Source organism: Thunnus thynnus, chromosome 19 (assembly GCF_963924715.1).
Source record: "Thunnus thynnus chromosome 19, fThuThy2.1, whole genome shotgun sequence".
In the NCBI taxonomy this organism is placed as follows: domain Eukaryota; kingdom Metazoa; phylum Chordata; class Actinopteri; order Scombriformes; family Scombridae; genus Thunnus; species Thunnus thynnus.
The window spans coordinates 13,895,106-13,920,193 of record NC_089535.1 but is presented as its reverse complement, the minus strand read 5'-3'; the positions used below and the strand labels follow the sequence as shown (position 1 = coordinate 13,920,193).

The following is a 25,088-nucleotide window of genomic DNA, read 5'->3' as shown; positions in this document are numbered from 1 at the left end:
TTGTAACCTAGTCGACATTAGAACTAGCTAGGTGTACCTAATTGTCACTAACAAGTATTTGATCCTGATTTTGTAGCATTTTCAAATTACACTTGAACATTCACTTCTAGGTTTCTGTTTTAACTGAGCACAATGCATTATTTTTGGCTCATATACTCAGAGCACAATAAACAAAGACTTTGAAATGGAAGCAGGCTTTTTAAAGCTGATACTGAATAGTTAAAACACACCAATCTCGGCTCAGTACATGCTTATTATTTCAACCAATTAATCGGATTTGTAGTAATTCTTTCCTTTTTGGCAACAAAAGCTGAGGAAAGTTCTCAGTGGAATGTGTTTTCAGCTATCCTGCAATTCAAATTCAGAAAACAAACATTGTGTGGAATGTGACATTTACTTAGAGCTCAGAACATTAACTTGTTATTGGTAATGTTTTTGATGGTTGGTTTGGTTACTAAATAATTGGCAGATGTGTGTATATATTCACAGTAGTTACAACGAAATTCTCTTTAGAAATGAGAGAATCTGCTACATGCACTATCGACAACACCGTCGCTTTGTTTTTATGACACTGTTTTGAATTCTCATGCAGGTTCCTATGTATGTGGGGTATGTGGGAAGAAGTACAAGTATTATAACTGCTTTCAGACACACGTCAGGGCACACAGAGGTAAGACACTTGAGGTTTTTGCCTATGTATTCGGTCTTTATGAAAAGCCAAATAATGACTGTCTGCTCTTTTTGTTTTTCCTATCTTGACAGTATGGTCCTAAAATTATTCACTTCCTCTGCATGAGTCATACATGTCCTTTTGGCCAGGAATTGTATTTTATTTATTTATTTTTGGCCTCTGAATTGTTTTTTATCTGAGTGATGACAATTTTAGCACAAGTTGGAGGCAGCGAGCAGATGTGAGCACACTAGCATTCATCTATTCATAGAAATCTTTAAGGCTGACTTTTTTTTTTTTTTTTTTTCCTCCACTATAGAATCAGAGACCATGGTTGGAGATGGTCTACCCCAGACACCCAACAGTGAGTACACTATTGCACACTCATCCACTGAAAACACTCAACTTTATTAGCATGCAAGCACAAGCTGTTTATTTCATACTTGGCTCATTTAACAGGACGGATCATTATGTTTTGTTACTAGATATCTTTGAGATTTTCATAAAAGCCGACTAAAAATAATCCACCACATTTTATAACTGAAGATACCTTTGTCTCCATGTTCCTGGGCAGGCTAAAAGCCACATTATGTACCCTCATTGTCCTCGTTTTTGATCTTTGGCTTATCATCCCCTTTCCTCTCTCCCACAAGCCTCCTCACTATCGCCAACTTCCCAGTGACATTTTTAATATAAGGACACAACCAACTCCACCTCAAACTTCCTGGCATGGTCATGTCACATGTGAACCGATGTTTTGATGGTCACAAAGATATTTTGCTGGTAAAATTAGTTTAAAGTTTAACTAAATTACCACAACTAAGCCAATTTAAGACCACGTCCTCACAGCCAAAACGGTCACACACCCGAGGTAAATCTGAAACTACCTATAAAAATAATTGCCGACCTGCAGGTATGGGGATGTTGCTCTTTTAATGGCATTGTATGTAGCTGCCAGGGCCTGTATTTATCAGGCACCTTAAAATCACTCCGAAAGTTTGATTAGCACTAAAAATACTCCTACCTCAGAGTAGCACTTGAGTTATTTATAAAGCTTCCTACATGTACTCTCCGCAATCATTACATGAATGTGCACATAACTTAAAGGCGTCAGTATCAACTAGAGCTGGGACGATATGCTTATCCCCCTATTCGATAGTATCATGATACTTGGGTGCCGATTCGATATGTATTGCGATTTTTAAGTATTGCGATCCTACAAGTATTGCGATTCGATATTACGATTAATTATGATTTTTGTTTGCTTTTTTTAAACAATAGACCATGGGCAAAAGTTGCATCATACACTTCTGACTGTATCATGAGTCATATTTCCAAAAACAATCCACATCACATATCAGTCAGTCTTTGAGTTTTATTTCAGCATTGCTATACAGCATATAAAAGTATACAATAGAATAAATAAAAAAATATATATACTTTTTGAAGTAAACTGCTCCATTTAGCTGTTCCTGCTTATCGAGCTAGTGCCACAAGAAAATAATAAATAAAATAAGATGTTAGGCCAAAATAAATAGAGCCACTGAAAACTGCACACAGCACAAATGTGAGCCTTTAAATTAACATCCTTCACATAGGAAATTGAACTTGAAAACTGTCCTTTCAAAACCGTGGACTGCATATAAAAATGGTAAATAAAATGTACAACAGATTTGTCCCTGTAAAAATAAATATGCATAGCCAAAAAGCCCTCATTGAATAAAGGTTATAAAATATAAACATGAGATAATGAGACCAGCAGATGGAGCTGCAGGACCTGAAGCTGTCACCATCTGGTTTCATTTGCATCTGGGAGGGGAACAACTGTTTCCACATCTCACAGCTAAACAGCAAGTAGTCTGAAACTTTTCTAAAATAGTAGAATGAATACAGAATATATACTTTTTGAAGTAAACTGCTACATTTAACTGTTCCTGCTCATCAAGCTAGTGCTATAAGAAAATAATAAATTAGATGTTAGGCCAAAATGAAAAGAGCCTCTGAAAACTGCACAAATCACAAATGTCAGCCTTTAAATTAACATCCTTCACATATGAAATTCAATGTGAAAACTGTTCTTTAAAAACCCAGGATTTGACTGCATATAAAAGTAGTAAATAAAATATACAATAGAATGAATAAAAAATATATACTTTTTGAAGTAAAGTGCTACATTTGGCTGTTCCTGCTCATCAAGCTAGTGCTCGGGAGTGTCAAGATTCTAGTGCAAAAAACAAGAGCTGGTCGACGTGCTCTGTGGTGAGGCTGCTCCTCTGAGCTGTCACAATGTACCCAGCTGTAGAGAACACACGTTCAGCAGAGACGCCGGTCCCTGGTACAGACACACAAGTACCGCTTGGCTAGCCTGGCCAAGAGAGGGTACTCAGGATGTTCTTTCCACCAGTCCAGCGGGCTTCCAGACAGTGGCAAAGGAGCAGCTGTGTTGTACTTTTTCACCTCCTCCTCTGCACTGTCAAAGACTGACTGCTCTGGTGGTGCTGGTGCCTGACTGGCATTCCCAAAAGTGTTCCCAAGTAATCCAGCCAGTGCACAGGACACTCTTCTTTAATCAGATGGGGGGGGGGGGGGGAGGCCCTGGGGAGCTGGTTTTGCTTTTTTATGTTCTATCTTTGACAGCATTCTACTTATTTGATAGTTAACATTGCAACACATCATGACATAGTATTAGCAAAGCAAAGTGTTCTACATATCATATTCATATTGTAACAATTGTAAAATAAATATACATCCAGAATATTCAATGTAAACAATATGCAGGTGAGCAAAGTATTCTGGACTGTTTTTATGTTCTATCTTTGACAGCATTCTACTTATTTGATAGTTAACATTGCAACACATCATGACATAGTATTAGCAAAGCAAAGTGTTCTACATATCATATTCATATTGTAACAATTGTAAAATAAATATACATCCAGAATATTCAATGTAAACAATATGCAGGTGAGCAAAGTATTCTGGACTGTTTGCTAGAATCAGCAAGGCCAAAGTTATATAAACATTTAATTTCAGCTACATGTCTTGCAGTGCCAATGTGCATGCACACTCACACACACTCACACAAACACACTCACACACCTGTAGTGTCTGTCTGTGTAGGGGAAAGCAGTGCAGCTGTGACTGCTGGCTGTTGCTTGGAAACATCTGACCATGTCATACACACTGTTCCATCTTGTTGATGTGTCTGTTACTAGTCTGTGCTCAGGAAGCTCCAGTAACTTTTGTTTTTGCTCCACAGCATGGAGTCCTGTGGCACTTCTGTGGAAAAACCCAGTCACATGTCGTACTCGTCCGAGTAATCTTGCAACAGCTGGCAGCTTTAGTGCACGCTGTGAGGCCAGGTTGAGGGTGTGTGCGAGACACTTGACATGGAGAAAGGCGGCTAATTGTTTTACTTCTGACTTAACCTCGTAGAATTTTGGCACGACTGTCTCTGAGAAAAAGTTAATTGATGGTATAACATACCGAGGCTGCAAGGTGTAAACCCTGTTTTGAAAACCTGTATTTTCCACCACACTATATGGACAAAGGTCTTTGCAGATAAAATAAGCAATTGACCTTGTGGTGCATTTTGCTTTCTTTGAACTGCTGGGCAGTTTATTCAGTGTTTGTCTGGGGTCCGTTGGCTTGCTGCTACAGGTTATTTGGCTAATTCCACATTTAGCTCTGGATTAGATTGGCACTAATGTTGGTCATATTGCTACAATGCAATACCTGTCCATGACAGAGTCTGCACAGGTAATGTGTGAAACCCATAGTGTTTTCATACTTTGGATTTAAAATGTAAGGGTGCTGGTCGTATTCCCGAGATTTGCGGGGATACGACCTGCACCGTCCGCCATCATTTGTTTTTGCTGTCTCGCATCTGCTTTGTTTTTCTTGAAACGGATATGACATCACTTTACTCATAGATTACAACAAATACATTTTACCAGCTGCTGGATAAAAGCGGTAACTTCTCTCCACCTCGTCTAATAAGCAAAGACTAAAATGAAGCAATTGAATTTGAATTATATCAATTCAGGAGTCAGTGTATCAATTAAAAAAGCATGGAACCAAAAGGTCTATGACGGTGTTAATAAGTAGGCCAGAGAGGCTGCTGCAAATAAAATGCTGATAGATTAAATTCTTAAGAGGATGGAACATGCTGGGATGCAGTTTTTTGGTTGACGCCACATATTTAGACTTTATACTTCATTATGACTGGCATGCCAGTTTATAAGTGTATTATTAAATATAACTTGCCTCTGTGAGCAGTCCAAGTGGCCCCAAAATAACATGGCAGCAAATAAAGATAAAACAAGCTTTGTCAGTTACCTGAATAAGTTGAAAGCTCAGGTTTAGGGCTTCACAGTTAAGATATATAATCTTAACTTTAAACATTTTCAAGACCAGGCTTGTTCTAAATGATTGGTTACTATAGCATCTTACTTCGATGAATTGTTAAACTTATCCTGCATTTTAAAACCCACTGAGGATTATTAAGCTAGGCCAACTGCAAACCATTTTCCATTTGTAACTTCACAAATGGAAAATGGCTTTCAACTTTGCATTTTTAGTTTTGTTGAATTACCAGACACTGTGTAACCTAAACTTGAAAATGCAAACTGCTTTGACATTTGAATGTGAAATAGGTCATGGTATTAATGCTTATCAAATGAAAATGAAATGCCAGTTTGCATTTTCATTTGAATAATGGCAGGATTTTCCCAGGCTGTGTTTTTTTTTTTTTTTTTTTTTTTGAAAGCTTTCATAGTCATCCATCAAAACCAATGAGCAGGATATAACATCCAATTGGTTGAATTTTTATAGAAATACCAAGAAATCCAAGGACATTTAGGTTTGTTTTTCCAGAGCCACTTGAAAATAAAGATAAAAGCACAGAAACATCACAGTAAAGAGACAAGTCCGACCTTCAAAGATCATGCATCCATAAGCAATTATCTGTGTTGTTAAGCTATGTTATCGATTTACTTGGAATGTGTCCTTACCTGTGCTTGGAGCAATGATGTTATGTGAGCTTTTATTACATTGACAAATGCCAGGAATCCACTATTTTGTGGAAAATATTTTTAATCATTTTAATTGTTGGGGAAATGCATGGATTGTAAGCCTCGAGGTGAAGTAAATGCAATTACAGTTTGGCACCCTAATGATCATTATTGTGGCTGTTTTTCCTTAATGCTGTGTCAACATTTTTTTGCTGTGATGTGTGTTGTTTTAAATCAAACGTTCTCTTTTGATTGTTTTTTTATTTTTGCATCTACCAGAAAATTCATAAATGGAAAGGTTTTTGATCTGCTGTAGGAGTTTCTGTATGTAAAATGCAGTTAATTAGTATATCAATGAAATCCCATTTTCTCAATCAGCTTCTTACTATGAATGATGGGGTCCTACATGAACACACAAGTTTCTGCCCAAGCTTGAACAGTTTTGGTTATTTCACCTGAGAGGTTTCACAATTTTTTTGTTTCGTCTGTGCTCGTCTCACTGGTTAGAAGTGAGCAGGGCTCAGGTGTAAAAAGGTAATGTCATGTACTCCCAGGCACCAATCAGGATTTAGCAACATTTGAATCAAAAACAATGAAAGTTGGGGGGTTGTTTGGTCACCGTCCAGTTAAATCTGATCAAACCACACCTGCACAGTACTGATGAAGCAGATTAACTGAGTGTTAATAGATAATATTGAAGGATGTTTTCCCCAATCCTTAACTTAAATTGCTGCCTATTTAATCATGAATATTTAATGTTATAAGGAAAAGAAGGTAGCTGATTGAATTTACAAAGTCAAGACGGACTTGAAAAAATGTCGAAGTTGTTGCTGTGCTGTTAAATGATAAAACATTTGTCTCACGGGTGTGTGAGGTGAGGGGGGCCTTCTGCTAGGGCAACATCAGTCAGGCATATTACTGTGGAGAGAGTCACTAGCCTCTGTCAGTGGACTAAACCTGGCCTGGAGGAAGTGGAGAAAAAAAAATGGTTGAAATTGATTTAGTCTTTTAGTTGCTCTCTGCCATGCTGTTTATGCAAGAGATTGCCTTCAGACAGGATTTCACTGTGGTGTGCTAAGAGGCACTTCGGGTGTTCTTAATTGTCAACAGCCACCTGGCTGAACCGTGCTTTCCACTGCAACAGAATTAGCGGGAGCAGAACAAGTAATCTGCATCCCTAATGTCCTTTCGCTTAGCCCTCTACAGACTTGGCAAGAAATGGCTGTGAAAGTTATTAAACTTTAAACATGTTAATGAGGGGCAATATTAATACGCATTCAAAAATTTATGCTTGCAGGATTTGGGTCATAGCAAAATTTCAGTTCAGTATCTCAGTTAAAATAATACATTTTGAATGTGCTAGTGGCATGTACAATCTCACAAATTCCAAATAAAAGAAAATTTCCCACTTTATATTATACTTTATAACACAATTTTTAAATTTAATTCCAATTTAAAATGCTGCATTGAACAAATTGGCATTGGAATTTACATATTTTTAGCTCTGTGACCATTCTGATAAATTGAACACCTGATTTTTTTTTGTTTTGCCTACATTTTTATATTAGCATTGTTTGTGTGTGTATGCAGATGTTACTTAAAAGAATAATTTAATCATTATTAACTTTTCTCTCACATTTCCCCCCAAGGATTAAACCAAATATTTGTCTTGTTTATCCAACCTCATTCAGCCTTCCTGTCTGTCCAAATATAATCAAATACGATCTTATGTATTTTTATCCTATTTGTTTGTTCAGTTATCTATTTTTCAAATGTATAATGACTAAAAACAGAACTCTGCTCTCTCTGCCCCTGTTTTCTTTGTGGCACAATGAAATACAGTGTACACACTGTACCTACAATGTCCAAGGTTCACTTTAAGGCTTGTCATGTATTACCTTCTCCTGTCTTGCCTGCTATCTGTACTGTAAACTGCACAGCAAAGCAAAGTGTTATTTAAAAAAAAAAAAAAAAATCATTATCATCAAAAAATCATTGTTATCAGTCATTATCTCTCCAGATTGCAGTTTTGGATTCAGTCATCCACAAAATACTGTCCATTGTCTACCTGCCTGTGTGTTAGTCATGTATAAACAGTGCTCAGCTCTCTCTATCTGTTTATCTGTAGATAGCTTCCGTTACTCCTGTGACATCTGCGGCAAGAAGTATAAATACTACAGCTGCTTCCAGGAGCACCGTGACCTGCATGCAGTTGATGGTAACCAGGAATTTTTGTGGACAATTTGCATGACAATGTATTTCTTCTTTGAAACACGAAGACTTGAACATGAAGGCCATTCATAAGTGAGCTTCCCATTTCACACTGTTGTCCTGCTACAGGAACTCTACTTCCTGCAGCAGCAGAAAAAGCAGAGTAAAATATTAAATTGGATCAGAAAAACAGAGAGCGTTTTAACTAAAAAAACACATCAAAAAGGACAAATGAGACGTAATAGTATGGCATACAATAGCAATTTGAGATGGGCGCTATTTCACTATTTCAGAATTTACTGTAATCTGCTTTAGTAATCTGCCAATGTCCGTGATGCACTTTACTATAGAGTATCACTCCATGTAGAGTCACACTTGCAGCTGTAGAGGACACTTGGTATTAAGGGAGAGGGTATAAATATATATACGTAAGTAAACTGAGATGGCCTTGCCACTCTCCACTGTATTCAGGAAACAAACATTGGTACTAATAGACTCTCAGCATTGGTTGCTCTATTTTTCTGTGACATTGCCTCTTATCCTGAAATGAGCATGCTGTAAAATAACCTTAATTTTTATATGATGTGTACATGCTAATGGGTTCAAGTTAAGGGAATTTAGGGACATGATATTGTACTGTTTTATGTTTTAGCATCAATACACATTCTGTGATTTTGTTAAAATCCACCCTGAAAAAGAAGAGTAAGCAGATCAGTGCATGTAGTTTGTGACCAAATAACATTTGACAAAGTAGCAAGTTGAGACTACAGTCAATAGGTCAACTTGAATGTTGATGCTGTGAACAATATATCTCAAAGATTTGCATTTTATGATAAGAGAAAGGAGTCAATTAGGAACAAATTTCCCATTTCTTCCCCATCTCTCTCCTCCATCTCTGCCAGATCCATATGAACAGGTAGTGTTACCTGTGGATGGCCTTAAAGAGGAGGAGCCAGTGGAACCCTATCAGAAAATCGGACCAAGTAAGACTGTTTGATGTACTTTTTTTTTTTAGTTCCACCTCTTTTGTGATGGTAAAACTACAATGAAGACAGACTTGCCATAGCAGAACAAGCCTACAAAACTTAGGATAAATATAATTGCTGCTGCTTTTTTTGCATTTTGTGTTGTTTATTCCCTGCAGAGGAAATAGATTACTTTGGGATAATTTTTTACTTTAACCCTTTGTTTCAAAGTATTTTGATTTAATTTGTTTGTTATATTTCAATTATACGGAGCCCAGGAGGGGCCATGGAGGAAAAAATAACTAATTTGTATTCTTGATTTAATAATTCGTGCTCATGATTTAGTAAATTGTACTCTAACCTGAATAATTTGTGTTCTTGATTTAATAATTTGTGCTTTCGATTTAATGAAATTCAGCTTCATGCCATTCTTTCTTCCTGCTTACACCCTCATTATGGATTGCTTGGGTGTGATAACGTTTTATTTTGATCTTTGACTAAGATATGTGGATAGACTTTGGGTTTTGGCTTGTAAGCACAACACTGTGTTAACTCTGAGATCCCTTAAACGTACACAAAATTGTGTACACAAAATCTTAATTGACCACGCAGCAGCACATCAAGAAGTAACGGATGTTACAGGGGAAATCTTCTTTCTTCGTTGCTTTCTTCAAACTTCTGGCTGACTGAATGTGTTTGGTGTCTTGAACAGGCAAAATAGATAAATTGAGAGTACTAATTAAGTAATGTGTGCACACAAATTATTAAATTGAGAGCACAAATTATTAAAACGAGAGCACAAATTATTAAATTGAGAGCATGAAATATTAAATTGGGAGCACAAATTATTAGATCAAGAGCACAAATTATTAAAGGGGACATATTGTAGAAAGGGAGATTTCACTTTTTTTAATTATAAAGCAGGTCGAGGTGCTGTTTAAATACTGTGAAAGTATCAAAACACTCAAGTCCACGGAGAAATGCACACAGCCCGTATTCAGGAACTGCTCTTTTAAATGAGCGGTTTGTACTTAAGTGAGGTTGTGATGTCACAACTATATGCTCAGCGTTTCCCCAATCTTTGCCTTGGAGGAGCAGCCCGCCCCTCCTGAAAGAAACCAAACATGTTTATTTATTTTATTTACCTAATTTATGTGCACTCTTTTTATTTCAGCTCAGTGTGAGAGTCTCTACTGTGTTTTGCCATAATTTATGGTCACGCTAGTTTCTCTCTTGTCCTCTGCTCTCTGTGTGCTACAATCCTTTACTTGTGGTTGGCCTGGGCGTGCGTCACTGAGAACGATCAGCCAATCAGAAGAGAGGGGCATTGAGCAGACAAAAAATAGCTGTTTCGGGCTGAGTGAGACAGAGGGGCTGCATCCATGGCTTTTCAGCTGTAACTAGGTGCTTTTTAACCACAAAAACATGCAAATGTTTGCAAATAGACCACTTAGAAAGGGGCATAATATGACGTCTTTAAACTGAGCGCCCAAATTATTAAAGTTAGAGCACAAATTGTTTTTTTGTTTTGTTTTTTTTGTCTGTGACCCCTCCTAGGCTCTGTACAATGACTATTTTAGAAGAGAAAATCAAAAATCTGAGTCAATACAGTTACTTGGCATTACAACTCTGACGTGATTTCAGGTACATCCATCATTTCATTTGATTGCTCTTTACATGCCATTACAGCTTGACATCTTTGAGTCCACCTGTGTCCAGTTTAGTGTATCGGACACCGTTTGTAATGAAAGATTTTGAGTCATGGTGCTAATCCATGTTAAAAAAAAACAAAAAAAAACACTAAGCATATGAGCTAACTCCACACTGGAAAGGTTTCAGAACATGAGTCCAAAAGTCCTCCTTCGCAGGGGAAAAAGCACTCGCCCACCTCCTCAGAGACCGCGGGTTCAACCGACGGCAGCGGGTGTCCCTTCAAACACAATTGGCAGTGTTCGCAGGTGGGAAGCCTGCACTTGTCACTGAATTAATGACTCCTACTGATTGGGGGCATAGCGTAAAACTTCCACGCACTATGCAGGGAGACCTCAGTGTTTTTATGTTCTCTAATATTTGAGGTATTGCTAAATGTAAACTTGGGGGGAAAAAGATGAGAATTTTCAGTCGAGAATCACAATCAGCAGCTCCTTCCTCTTCTCCACTCTATTATCACCTCTTGTTTTCTTCTTCTCCTTAATGACATAATACATGAATTAACAGAATGATTTTCACTAAAACTGAACACAACTAATCAACCGAATTAGATTTTAATGGATATGATACAGGTTTTTATCACAACATTGATTTTTGATGAAAACAAAGGTTTCTTTTTGTGTTTTCTTTTCTCCAGAAACTGGGAGCTATGTTTGTGAGTTCTGTGGGAAGCAGTACAAGTATTTCAACCCATACCAGGAGCACGTTGCTCTTCACACACCAATGGGTGAGTCTGTTTTGCTACTGCTTATAAAGCCACTATGTTTATGATTTGAAAATGTCCAACTTTTAGAATCAGGATATGCATAAAGTAAATTATGGCTCTCTAATCTAATACAGATAGAAAATGACTTTGCAAAGTGTTCTCTCTCTTGAATTTTTTTCTTAAAATTGTATCTTCTGTGAGGAAAAAAAAAATTGTGTTGGATATCTGATATCACTGGTCTAAATTAGAGCATTGAACTTCAATTCACTACAACTCTCTTGATGTAGGCTCCTTTGATATTAAGGCATCACGGGTACAGGAATGTGGGAGCATGGATATGAGTAAATTTGGCCACAGCCAAACTGGTAAGATAAAAAGTAAGCATCATTTTTTTTCCTCCTACATTTTACAGTAGTTATGTAGATTGATAATGCATAATTGTGTAATGCAGAACAAAGAAAATTTGGTAATCAGAGTTAACTACCATGCACCTCGATAGCAGCTTTTTTTTTTTTACCTTTTTACTCAGAGCCGAGTATAATATTTACAGACCATACACATTATATATGTCATTGGTGATGTAGAACTTGAATGCTTTGTAATTGGTTGAGGTTGTCAACATGACAAATTGTAAAATTGTCGAAAGTCAGGTCAAAATTGAACAGAGATTGATGTTGGTTAAATGGGAAAACAACCTTGCGAACATGATCAGAAACCAAATACCTACTGCCTGCACTATTGAATAATGTCTTTTCAGTGACTCTTGTCGCTCACATGACCACATAAGTACAGCCAGTCCGTTTACCATGATATTACCATGATGATTTCATAGCTGGGTTTGAGGGCAGAGACCGTGACAATAATATTTTGGTTCCTCATGGTTAACTCCTGCGTTGTAAATATCAAATAAATATCAATGGTAAATATCAAAACAAGCATACCTCACCATGGCTAATATGTGTTACACAGAGCCAGTGGAAAACGGAAATAAAGAACCCTAAGAGATTGGATTTAAGGTTCTGGGTCACCTTGCCACTGTATTTATGGCAATCCCTCTGGAAACTATTAACCTTTGGTGAATGGTTAAGTGCACAATTTAAGTGAGGACACGTTGAGATTTTTTTGTTGTCGTATTTCCACAAACTTAAATACAAAGATTTGTATTTTACCCTGTTATTTTAAACCTGCAGTGAGGAACTTTTACATATAAATGAACATCCATTACATTCAAGCCCTTGCCAAACAAGTTCACACAATGCTGATTAAACCTATCACCTACAGATAACTCTCTCTGTATTTCACAGTATACCGGAGTTTTTAATCTGGCGTCAGGTTTGACATTCCCACGCTGGTGGGGTGAATGCATACAGAGCATGCACACTAGAGACTTCCGCTGGCCGAGCCGGGTATAAAATAATTTAATCGTGCGGTTCTTCTAGACTTTCCAAATGTTATCGGACTGAATGGATCAAATTCTGATAGTGAAACGAATCATTTCGCGGGGGTTGTGTGACGCTCAAAACAATTTATCCACCGTTTCACAGCCGCAGCAGTAATGACGGAGTAGGCTATGGCGGAGCCTATGACTTAAGCGTGTGTTGACAGTGTTTTGTAATTACTCTCACTGCTAGAAGGGGGAGACAAAAGTCCAGCACTCCAGCTTTAACAGCACAAATAGTCCATTGTCAGTAATGCAGTCAATTTTAGATTAGATTAGACTTAACTTTTTTCAAGCTGTCATATATCATTTTTCTCCCAACTGGTGCTGAATTTTGTGGTACATGACACCCCCCCCCCCCTTCCCAAATGTTTTACTGAGGAGCACTCTGCCATAAAGAACTATTTAAAGCATGGCACACGCTCACATCTTAAAAGTGGGTCAAAAAGATGGAATGAAGAGGAAGAATTAAGCCCATATTTAAATGTGATATGGACATTTGGATCCTTTTGTTAGGGCTGTTAGTGTGATTGATTTGCATGGCGCAAACTAAGATTAAGAATAAACTGCATGTAATTGACTTTGCTCCAGCTTAACTGTTGTATGAGCCAGTAGCTTGAAATATTTTTTAAAAAACGATCCACGTTATTTAGCATGGGCATGCCACTCATTGTTTTTCACTTACAGGCAGTCCATTCAGGCGGAAACTGGAGAGTGCGATTCAGTCCAGTCTGGTTGACACAAACAGTTCTCAGAATTCAAGCGGTGAGTACTGAGTCACTCACTTTATGTGGATGTGTGTGCATTTATGTGGAAAATATATCATCCCTGCTTTTTGTATTTTCAGTTGTGCTACAGAGCAGGTATCTTAGCATAGATAGAGGCAGTATTTCTTTAGACGGTGTTTAGCTACTGATGCCTGGGCTAAAAATTGAGATGGAGGGGGAGTAAAGCATGTAAAGAGGTTTGTGTGACCTACCTCTCATCTTTTGATACTATATAAAACTCAAGTCCAAGAGCTCTATTATTATTATTCTACTCCACACTCAGACCATGAAAATGGAGAGCATGTTGGATCACATTTTGCTCCGATAACAGCTGCCATTCATCACCACAGTGACTAAAAAAGAATGACGTTAAAAGCCCTGAAAGCATATTTTCTTAATCAGCTTCTTACTACGAGCAATGTTCTCCCACATGAACACAAAACCTCCTGCCAAAATTATAAAAGTCTGATAAGAGAACTGTCTGTGCTGTTTTTTTTTCCCCTGTATTTTTCTTACTGGTTTGGAATGGGTAGTGATGTAATGTATTTCTGCACCAGTCAGATAGCACACTTAGCACAGGCCACTGTCAGTTAAATCTGATCAAGCCACACCCGTACAGTCTTGATTAAGCAAGTTAGCTGAGTGTTGAGTGATTGTTAAAAATAGATCGTTGCTTATTTAGTCATAAAAACTTAATTTCATTGAAAGTACAATTGTCATCCAATATGACAATCTTTTTCAAAGTTTATTAAATTGCGCTTTTAGCTCGTTCTCAGTAAAATGTTCAGTGTGGAGTAGCTGTTGTGTCCTCCTATTTATAAAGTGACATACCCAAAAATAGAAAAGGGCATTCCACTTTTTCTCTATGGGTGTGGTTGTATTGTTCTGATTGATCACTGTGTGTATACTGAGCATGTGATGTGATGTAAATAAAGGATTTTCTTTCTTTTTTAACGGGCTGATGTTTTTTCTATCTATCTTACCCTTCATCAGGCTTGATTGTCTGGTGCTGGAATTGATCAATAAATGTGTGTATGCCTGTAATGAATTAAAATTGATTATATACAGTTTACATCATCATCAGTCACTGATCAAAATTTCTGAGACGCCTTTAATGTTCTGTACTGTATGAAATCATAGAAATATAGAGTGAATGCTCTTTTATTACAAATCCTGTTTGTTTGCATAATTATCATTAAATGCTAAAGGTACTGATTGAATAAGGGAAAAGAGCACTAGACAATGGCCCGCTATGTCTGTCTGTATGTAGTCTTAACTCCCTCCCCATCTTCCTGTCCACAGGAACTCCGAGCCCTCTGGTGGCCAGCTCCTTCTCTACAACACAGAGTAAGTCTGAACCCCACCTTCCTGCTCAAACAAAACATATGCATGTCGCTCTCCATTTCATTTCACCTTGTTTTTTTTCTGGTATGCTTCAATTTGTATTGATCTGTCATTGTTTGGTGCAAACAGTTTCTCTATAATCCATCGTGATTCTACAGATTTACTGCATTTAGCTTCATTATTGCTGGAGAATGTCTGAACAGGATAATTACCATTGGTCTTATTGTACATTTGCATTGTGTTCAGATGTAGCCGTGTCCTGTGCTGACTGACAACTAAGCACTGGCTGAGTCATACTGTTAGAAGATTTTCTTTTGGAGGACAAAGATTGTTGGAAAAGCTAGTACAATTTTTATTTTAAAGATGTTAACAGTTATGTCTTTTCCTTGCCTTTATTCGATAGGATACTAGTGCAACAGACAGGAAATGAAGGTTTAGAGAGAGGGGGGATGGTATTCAACAAAGAGGTCAGATTCAGGGACATTGAGGTTACATAGTCAGCGCCTTAAACCCCTAAGCCAAAGTATCACGAAAACCTTTGCAAAATGCATCACAAATTCAGTCACTTTTGGAAAAAATACAAAAACAACATTGTGAGATCTTGGTGGGACCGACTTTCAGAGCTCCCGCATTTGGCCCAGATGCAGTATAGATCAGGGCTAGCTGATCGACAGATGCACAGTATTAACGTTTTTGCCTCTGACAAAGAGTCAACGCTCTTCTGGGCCTTGTGATTTTTTAGAACCCTACACTTGTGGTGCCTGTGGCATCCAGTTCCAGTTCTACAACAACCTGCTGGAGCACATGCAGTCCCATGCTGGTGAGTCCACTATTACAAATGCATGTTAAGCTCGACAGGAAAACATATGCAGAATGTGAACACACCGTCAGTGGCTGCAATGCATGTGGAAATCTGAATGATAATGCATAATCCTTTTATTGTTTATTGAGGTGTAGGCATTACATTCTTGTATGCGACACAGCATTTGTATACAGAGTTCCAAGGAATAAATTGTTGTAATGAGGGTTGTTGCAGATCTGGTTCTGAGGCCTGCTGGATGCGGTTTTTATGTTTTTGTTAGTGCATTATACATGTGACTTTGTATATACACAGAGAGTGCGTTGTCTATGTGTGCTTTGTCGACTGATTACAATCAATTAATCTCATAGGAAGATAAGGCAAAGTCCCATCTCATATATCTATAACCTAAAGTGATGACAAAATTATTTTTGTCTCAATAGTCACAACACAAATATTAATTTTACAGTGGTATGAAGAACAAAGATAGAAAGCAAATAACCATATTTCAGAGACTGTGACCACCAAATGTCTGGTATTTTTATTTGATAAATGACGTCAGGGTAGTTTGTTTACCCTCTTGTGTATGATTCATGTTGGCTATCTTTGCATGCAGTTTGAATTATACAGTTATCATTTGGACAGTCTTAAAACACTGTTATCCTGACTTCACCAATGAAAACAAAAATATATTTACACTATTAGATAAATTACGATGAATTATTGCTGTTTGGCATTGCTGTAAGGTTCTTGCTTTTGGAATTATTGCTATGAGTGTGCTTTCATTTGATGACACACCATGCAAGATTTGTGGCTGATCTTATGTGAGAATTGACTTGGGAAACGATTCAGTTGATATATTTTTTTTTTATAAATATGCACACACCTGATTTTGACAGACATAGGGAGCCTAAGTTATGTATTTTTGTCCTTTCTTTTGCTGACAGTTGTTTTGTTGGTTTAATTTAGAGTCATGATTTTATTCTTCACATTTTCCTCCACAAACATACACTTTCTCGATTTAAAACCGTACAATATCGTCGCCTCTGCCTTATGTTTCATCTCTGTATCCCGTCAGCCGACAATGAGAACCACACCAAAGGGGACTCTCCAAAAACCTCCTCAGCCTCGGGTCCTCAGGAGCAGATGTGGAGAGGTTCTCAGGCTCAGACCCAGGCTCAGGCTCAGGCTCAGGCTCAGGCTCAGGCTCAGGCCCAGGCCCAGGCCCAGGCCCAGGCCCATCCCTCAGTTAAACTACAAATCCAGCCTCAAAGTATCTCCCAGAGAAACCACACTCTCAGCCGTAAGTACTGCTATCAGCTTTATTCGTTTCTCTCTCTTTCACTCTTAGAGATACTGTCTGTATGGAGCTATAAAAGTTTGTGGTTTGTGCACCCCTTGATTCTTTCAAGACTGTATTGTGTTAGAAAATTGTTTAAATGGAAATATTTTGGGCTACAGGTGGACTGGTGGTTAAGACGCATACCCTAACCCTCATATTTTCCCTAAGTTTCAATTTTAATATGTGCTGTAAAATAAGGTTGTGTTTATTTCCATGTATATCTGTATTTATGTTTATGTTTATCATTCTGTATGAGTCTGTATTTATTTTTCCCTTTGAAGAAATGTTTTCTGCTAATATATCAAATAAAAAAAAACATGAACACTAATTATATTTCTTATTTTTGCCTTGTTTATCCATCCATCTGCTGTCTGTGCTGACAGAGAATAATGGACTACCTGAGAAGGAGCGACAGCAGGTGGCTGAGCGGCTTTTACGGGTAATGTGTTCAGATCTGAGCATGCTAAACGTGCTCAACAGCAAGGACTTCCTAAAGTTGGCACAAACCCTAGTGGATACGGGGGCTCGTCATGGTGCCTACTCTACCCGTGATGCCCTTGGCAACATGAGTGCCTTGGCACTGCGCCAACTACCCCGCATGTACAACCAAGTCAAAGTCAAAGTCACATGCGCTCTAGGCTCTAATGCTTCTCTCGGCATCGCTGTCACCTGCCACTCCCAGACATCAGGCCCAGATGCTTGCTATGTTCTAACAGCCTACCAGGTGGAGGGGTCAAGACTGAAGCGCTATGTTCTCGGTGTGAGGGAGGTTGAGCTGAGGGAAGGGCCTGAGCAGGTTCACCACTGGGTGCAGAATGTTCTGTCTGAGTTTGTGATGTCAGACATTCGCACTGTGTATGTCTCAGAGCCCAGGGTGTGGGCAGCAGGATTTGGGGGATCACCACTGGGCAGTGGTGGCCGGGGGAGAATATGCTTGCGATGCGCAGGATGTTCACTTGGTGCAGTTGTCCAGGCAGTTCTTGGAAAGCGCAGCCTCCAGGCTCGAGGGCTCCATGAGTTGGCTGAGCTTCTCTCAACATGCCGAGATATTGCCTCCTCCACCACACTGGCGTTTCGTGAGGAACAGTGCACCAACACATCCACAAGCACAACTGAGGAAGGTACACAGGGCAGCCCTGCACAATGCCCCACCCCTCCTTGCTGGGATCGTATGGCTGAAGCTCTGCTGCAGGTCCATGCCCACTTTGAGCAGATCTGTGAGGCTTATGGTCGCAGTAAGTCGACGGCTCCACTCCTCCAGGGTCTCAACAAGCATCTGCTAGGCACACTGGCTTGTCTGCTGGCACCTCTGCGTTTGGCAGCTCTGGAGCTCAGCAGCCAGAGGAGACCAACTTTACAACAAGTGCTGCCTGTCTACCTACGCTTGGAGAAGTTTTTCACATCCAAAGCTGGAGAGGCTGGAACCGGCACTGCCAGCAAACTCTGCCACTACTTCCTAGAAGCACTCAAGGAAAACTTCAAGGTATTGAACTGGTATTCTTAACATTAAGTTTCATAAATGACCCATTTGCTGTGAAAGTGAAAAGATTCATTTTAAGTTACTGAGATTCTGTAAGGGGTAGGGCTGGGTATTGTTTACATTTAACTGATGGTCAAACGTGAAATCTTGTCGAAACAAAAGTCGTTGTAGAGGAACTGAAAAAGATTAGGAACTGTTTGAGAATGAATAAGCCAGATTACAAATCTGACCTGACATTTGATGCGAGTTTTAAGTACTAGACAGTCGGTACAATTGATGCTAAAAATGGTTAGAGGTTTGATACCCAACTCTAGTTGGTATGTGATGAATGTGTATGAGTAATTGCTCTTACAAAGGATTGACAGTCACTGAAATGTTTCTCTGTCTCTAGGTCGAACGAGCCCACCAGGTAGCCATGGTACTGGACCCACAGCTCAAGTTGCGCTCAGTCCCAGCCTACCAACATGAGGACATAATCTCCCGTGCATGCGAAATGGCTGCTGAATCCAGGGATGGAGGTATGACAGGTGGTGGAGGATCAGGTGGCGAAGAGCGTGACACCGATGGCCCGCCAACCCCTAAAATAAGCCGCATAGAGGGAGGTGGAAACAATGGTGGCAGTTCAATGGGGACGTCATCATCTTGCTCAGTGTCTGGTAATGATGAGAGTCAAAGCCAAGTTAGACAAGAGATTTTTCAATACCTGGCTGAGCCTGTTCTCCAAGGCACACCTGATCTTTTCCAGTACTGGAGCTCAGCTGTGGGTGAGAAGTTCCCCAGGCTCGCTCGCCTGGCACTGTGGCTACTTGCTGTGCCTGCTGTGGGCATACGCAGTGAATGCATAACTGTGTGCGAGCAAAGCCTAGCTATGAAGAGGAGGCAGCAGGTAACCGCTGAGGAGATGAACAAACTAATTTTCCTTCGCTCTAACATGGGCTAGAAGAGAAACCCAACCAACCAAACCTTCACCTCCAACCAATGACTATTATTTATATAGGTTTAGACCAACTGTAAACTTAAATGTGTATGGACAATAAATACTTCTTGAGACAGATATTTACCGAAAAAAACTCACGTTGTATAGGTTGCAAACACCCATAAAACAATAAGGCTTATATATTTTATATGGAGAAAGAACAGCTGTAAAGTACTGTGGACAAAATTTAGGGGTGGAACGGTAACTCTCAAAAGATTGTCCTGTTTGGTACGCCACCCTCGGTTTGGGATGCACATTTGAGCAGGATGAGTTTTGTCTTATTGTGGCCAGTGATTTGATTTACTCCAGCCTAATGACAAAACCGCTAAAAGGCTATATGCTGTTATTCTCATTGGATGGCAACATTGTCAGGTAATGTCAGCTCTCACTGCTTGAATTAACTGTCATCGACCTCTGATCAGAGATGCCTATGAGGAGTATGGCAGTAAATACTGTAGCATATACAGTAGGTTGTAGAATCATCCTTTTTGTTTGTGTACGACAAAAAAATCTGTGGTGAATCTTCACTGCCATTGCACCTCTGACAATTAAATGTACTCGGTTCATGGTTTACTATCATGCATCACAGAAAATTATATTTTTCAGCATTTTCAACCATAGGAGAATGGGAATGAATGAATGGGAGGAGATAATGTGGAGATAACTGCAATCTAAATCATTGCAGCTAATTTGATGGTTGCTTCAGTGGCCTCAAAATGTAGCTGTGGATCATTTGCATGCACCACACTGCTTGCATTTTTAATTCTAAAGGGTAAAAAGTAGCTGATTAAACATTAATTCCAATATGATGCCTTCCTCTTTGTTTATTACAAATTGCAAAGAAAAGTCATCCAATGGTTTTGTTTTCCTTCTAAAATTAACTTGAGGTCTTATGCTGCTAGATATGCAAGTCAAACTGCTAGACTCGCATAGAAAAGACAAAATTATGAAGTTAAATTGAATGAAGTCAAGCTTTTGGTTGAGTTTTCAAGGCAAATACTACATGCACAAAGAGGAAAAAGCATCATATTAGAGCGTTTTTGGTCAGACCTTACGCTGATTTCATTCAGCCTTATTATACAGTAGCTAGGTTGCACCAACAGGGAAAAAAATATTTTGATAAATATATTATCCTTTAACTTTTAATACTTGATGGTACAACCGAGCGTGCATGTCAGGTAAATACACAATACAATACAATAATAACATCTGTTGTCCATTTTGGCTGGCTTGATGATAGTTTCGGATAATTCCATCAGTCAACTCTGTGTAAAGAGACACCTACAGTCAACTTTAAGTTGCATCAATACACTTATTTTTACACCGGAGACGTTTTACCTGTGCATTGCCCTCAAATAAACAGCAGTAATGTTATTAGCCATCAGTTTGGTAAGCTAGAGGTGTCAACAAGCAGTAGGCAAGGATTTAATTCATAATTGTGTAAATCTTGTGTGGCTGCCCGCTGTGTGTGTGTTTGTGAGAGTGTGTGTATGTGTGTGTGTGTGTGTGTGTGTGTGTGTGTGAGAGAGAGCGAGAGACTTGTCCATAGGAAACTTACTATCATTTTATTTATTATTCTTTCCTCATTTATCACTAAATATTGTCTTCCTTATGTGAGCTACAGATTTTCATTTTTCAAGGCAATAAGCTTTATCACAGGGCATAGTTTCCAACCTTCTCTATTAAACATGACTGTTCTAATAATGCTCCTATGGTTAATTATTAACAGTAAATTATTTTCAGTTTGTGAAATCAATGGGATTTTCTCAGGAATGAGTGCACCCAAGCAGGCACCGCCACTTTTTTCCTCACTGTACCGAAAACACACCAAACTGTGACCTCAATGCCGAGGCATGTACTGAACCATGACTTTTGTGAAACGTTCCACCCCGAATGCAGTTAGTGCCACTTGCAACAAACGAAAAATGGATCACTGAGGGTTTATTTCTTATTTTCAGGACGAAACCAATTCTACCAGTACATTCACTAAAGTCAACACTAATGAAGACAAGTTATTTATTTTTTTATGGATTCTAGAGTACATTTAGCTAATACCTCCTAAAATGACTTGGATGAATGGAAGCTATACTGTAAATGTGTTTGTTGCTTCTGGTACTAATTAGTCAAGTACTAGTTTGTCATCTCTGTGTTTGGGCCTTAAGTCACTTTCATGCAATCACCTTAAACCCTACAGTCAGAGCCAACATCATGCCTTTATATTGCTGATCAATGGCCTTCTTTTTACCATCTTCTATGAAGCTTGTAGTTTGTTTGTTTGTTTTTTTGTTTCTTTTTCCACTCTGGTATACTCAAAGGGATGTATGGCTGATGGTTGGAAACAGTGTCCTCTAGTGGTCAAATGTGGACTATTTAATCATGGACAACTGCTATTTGACAAGTGCTTTTATACCCAAGTTCTCTAAAAAGATAGAACTAATTAAGCATGTATGTTTTTTTTTGTGTTTTCTCTTGGTTTATAAAATAGGGGTCAGGAATTATTCTAACAATAACACACCCAAGCACAACTATCCACTGTATAAAGCTTATACTGAAATGACTCAGTAGTCAAGCAAAAATCAAACCAGTGCATATCATTGTTGCAGTTCTTCATTGGGGTCAAACCAGAGTAAGAAGTTATATCAATATACTGATATTTTGATATGAAACTCATTAGGATTTTGGTTTGAGACTCATTTGGATTTTGGTTTTCATAATATTTATAGTGGGCATATTTTTTACTTGGCCCTTTACCTCTTATTTAAAAAAATAAACCAATAATAGTCCTGAAAATGTTAATGTATTATCAACAGTTAAAAATATTATAGTCTTATAAATCTGTTTTTGTCGTGTGTCCTAGCTTGAGGCCTCAGTACAGTCACATTACACTTCTGCCCTGTGAATAGTCGCTCTGTCTCCCTTTCATTTCAATTGAAGCCTGTACAATTGACACATTCTAGCTTGTGTTTCCTGTTTCTGTGTTATCTCCATTGGTCAGAGCTCACCCTTGTTCAGCTTCGACCTTGCAAATGTGCAAGCCAATAGAAACTTGAAAATGGAGAAGTTACTATTCTAGCACTGTGTCACCACCTTGTTTTGTGTTGTATCACACTAACAGACTGCAAACTGCAGCAATCAATCTCATATTAGATTGATCTAGAGCTGCAATGATTAGTCAGTTAATCGATTAGTTGACAACTTTTAAACGAATCACCAACTATTTTGATCAATTTAATCATTTTGAGTCTTTGACATTAGCAGATGTCACCTTGAGATTTGGGAACAGTGACGGACATTTTTCATCATTTTCAGACATTTTATGGACCAAACAACTAATCGATTAATCAGGAAAATAATTGACTGATGAATCGAATGAAAATAGTGTAGCTGCAGCCCTAGATTGATTGCCCTGATCAATGTTTATCACCCACATAAAAATCGTGACATCACATCCTTTTTTGGAGCTGAGCACGGGGTAGTTTTGTTAAATGGAAGGCTAATGTGACTGTACCTTTTTAGGTTGTGAGGACATGGGAAGTAGGAAGTTAGCACACCACACACTGGAACTTAAAGGGCATGTGAGTGAACAGTCTAGTGTAAAGCCAAGAACAGATCAATGTCTCATCAAAATGAGAATCTGTTAGTTCACGAGTAAAGGCAGTTGTGACAGTTCTCATTTATATAATAAAATGTGTCGGCTTTTATTATAATTGCAAAAAATGTCTAAAATGCTGAAATTATGTTAATCAGTGGTCAAAGGCTCTGCATTATAAACTGTTTAACTACTACATGAGATGTTTTTTAATAGTCTTTAGGCCTCCTTACCTCCATTAACAGCTTTTATGTTGTTTCATAAATGTTTTTCTTTCCTAAAGGGTTTCTTAAAAACATCTTTTTTTTTTTTTTTTAAACATATAGGTTCTTGACACAAATTATTATTGTGTCTACGTTGATTTTAACACAGTTTAAAAACGCCGTTCATCTGTTTTACCTCTGTAAGGCTTTGAGAGAATGACTTTATTCAATGTATCCAAGACATACATCATTGCATTGTGATCATTTGCATTCCTGAAATCAATATATGTATACTGCTGTTTTAAAACTGATTTATGTCAAACATTTATATTTTGGTAAAAAAAAAAAGAAAGAAATTGCTGTAAATTATATTTTAAATTTAATTTTTTAAGTACCAATCCAATGTTTTACCTCAAGTACTCAAAAGGTAATATGGTAATTTAAAGATTGGAAATGAGCTGTTCATACAAAATTTAGGTTTGGTCAGAGAAATAGTCAAAATACTGTACATTGGTCTGTGGTTTTAGCGGCGATCCTCGATTGAACCGATGAAGGGATTTTTCTTACAGTTTTTAAATAAGTATTTTAAATAGGATATGCTCTGGGACAAAATGCCATTGTTGACGTAATGATGTCAACTTAATTTTACTTAGAAATAGCATTGTTTTTGTTGATTAAATGAGAATTATATCTAAGATATGCATGCTTTTAATAAGAGTACTGATATATAAAGTTATAAGCCAGTGTTTCTCATCAGGTGGAAGTGAATCATGTTGGCTCTGAGTAGACGTTACCTTAAGACGCTCATCGAGTCAGATGAGCAACCCCGGATTGAATTTGAACCTTTTCGAGGGGGGAGTAGCGATGCTGATCATGGGTTGGTGTTTCTGGGTTGACATCATCCATTTTCAGAGGATGTATTATGTAAATACAAGAGAACTGCTGTTTTTATGTCACAAGGGGGCGCCTTCATTTCAGAGATACAGTAGGGAGCACCAATAACATTATACCTCTTTTTTCTACAGTAGCATTTCAAAAGGTTTTGATATAATAGAAAACTCAACTTAGATACTGTTATTAGAAAACTGAGATCAGTTGTAAGTTTTATTTTGTTTCAGGATTTTAACTTATTCAGATAATAAAAAGTTCAATTGTAAAATATGGTATAAGAATGCTAACATGGAGATCTCTTCTGTTCAGCTATGGATTATAGTCTGCATTATCAATTCAGGTTAAGAAACTAGTGTTGCTTTCATTGTATTTTACAGGCATTTCTTCCTTTTATACTCTGCTAAAATGCAAAAAATGTGTTTGATTCTATTCATTTTGTCTTTTTTATCGCACTTTGGCAGCAGATTCCTGTGTAGATTCCAATCTGAGTTGTCTTATTAGTAAGCCTAATTTATACTTTTGTAGCAACACTATTTTTATATAATGGCAAAGAAAAGGGTTCAGTGTCTTTTTTTTTGTTTTGTTTTTGTTTTCCTGTGTCATATATGGCAGCGCTGTTCAATGTTTCTTGAATACATTACCCACTGTAGTATGTGATGTGTGAATAAACTCCAAATCTGTGTCAAACTGTTGTGTACATGCAGTCAGAGGAATGGAGCTTGAATGTATTTTAGTTGCCATAAAGTCCTGTTTATCCCCATGGAAGGGTGTATTCAAGGTGTCAGAGTAAGACTGAAACTTAAAATATTTCCCTCTGCCTGCATTTGGGATGGAAGTAGTTTCTTTTTCAGTCAAGGGGTGAAATTTAAATGCTTAGTTTAGAGAATCTGCCTCTGTATTTATGAATCAAGAGAACCTGAGAAGATATTTGACTACCTCCCTGTAAAAATGAGGCTGGTTGCTTATTTTCACTATGAATGAGGAC

General features: G+C 38.1%; 1 protein-coding gene across 9 annotated transcripts in view; it reads left to right on the top strand.

The window, feature by feature from the left end:
- The window catches only part of znf618 (zinc finger protein 618), a 37,317-nt gene extending 12,527 nt beyond the window's left edge, over positions 1–24,790 (top strand). For 5 of the 9 annotated variants that reach the window (XM_067573474.1, XM_067573473.1, XM_067573472.1 and 2 more), the window contains 13 exons: positions 593–670; positions 990–1,034; positions 7,811–7,900; positions 8,796–8,876; positions 10,727–10,816; positions 11,206–11,295; positions 11,562–11,651; positions 13,400–13,477; positions 14,782–14,826; positions 15,566–15,643; positions 16,701–16,925; positions 17,348–18,447; positions 18,836–24,790. In XM_067573474.1, the coding sequence (XP_067429575.1) occupies positions 593–670; positions 990–1,034; positions 7,811–7,900; positions 8,796–8,876; positions 10,727–10,816; positions 11,206–11,295; positions 11,562–11,651; positions 13,400–13,477; positions 14,782–14,826; positions 15,566–15,643; positions 16,701–16,925; positions 17,348–18,447; positions 18,836–19,384 (2,639 nt within the window). In that variant the 3' untranslated portion in view covers positions 19,385–24,790. The remainder of the gene's footprint in view (positions 1–592; positions 671–989; positions 1,035–7,810; positions 7,901–8,795; positions 8,877–10,726; positions 10,817–11,205; positions 11,296–11,561; positions 11,652–13,399; positions 13,478–14,781; positions 14,827–15,565; positions 15,644–16,700; positions 16,926–17,347; positions 18,448–18,835) is intronic. The other 4 variants (XM_067573479.1, XM_067573478.1, XM_067573475.1 and 1 more) reach the window with 3 other exon arrangements.
- Positions 24,791–25,088: the final 298 nt, after the last annotated feature.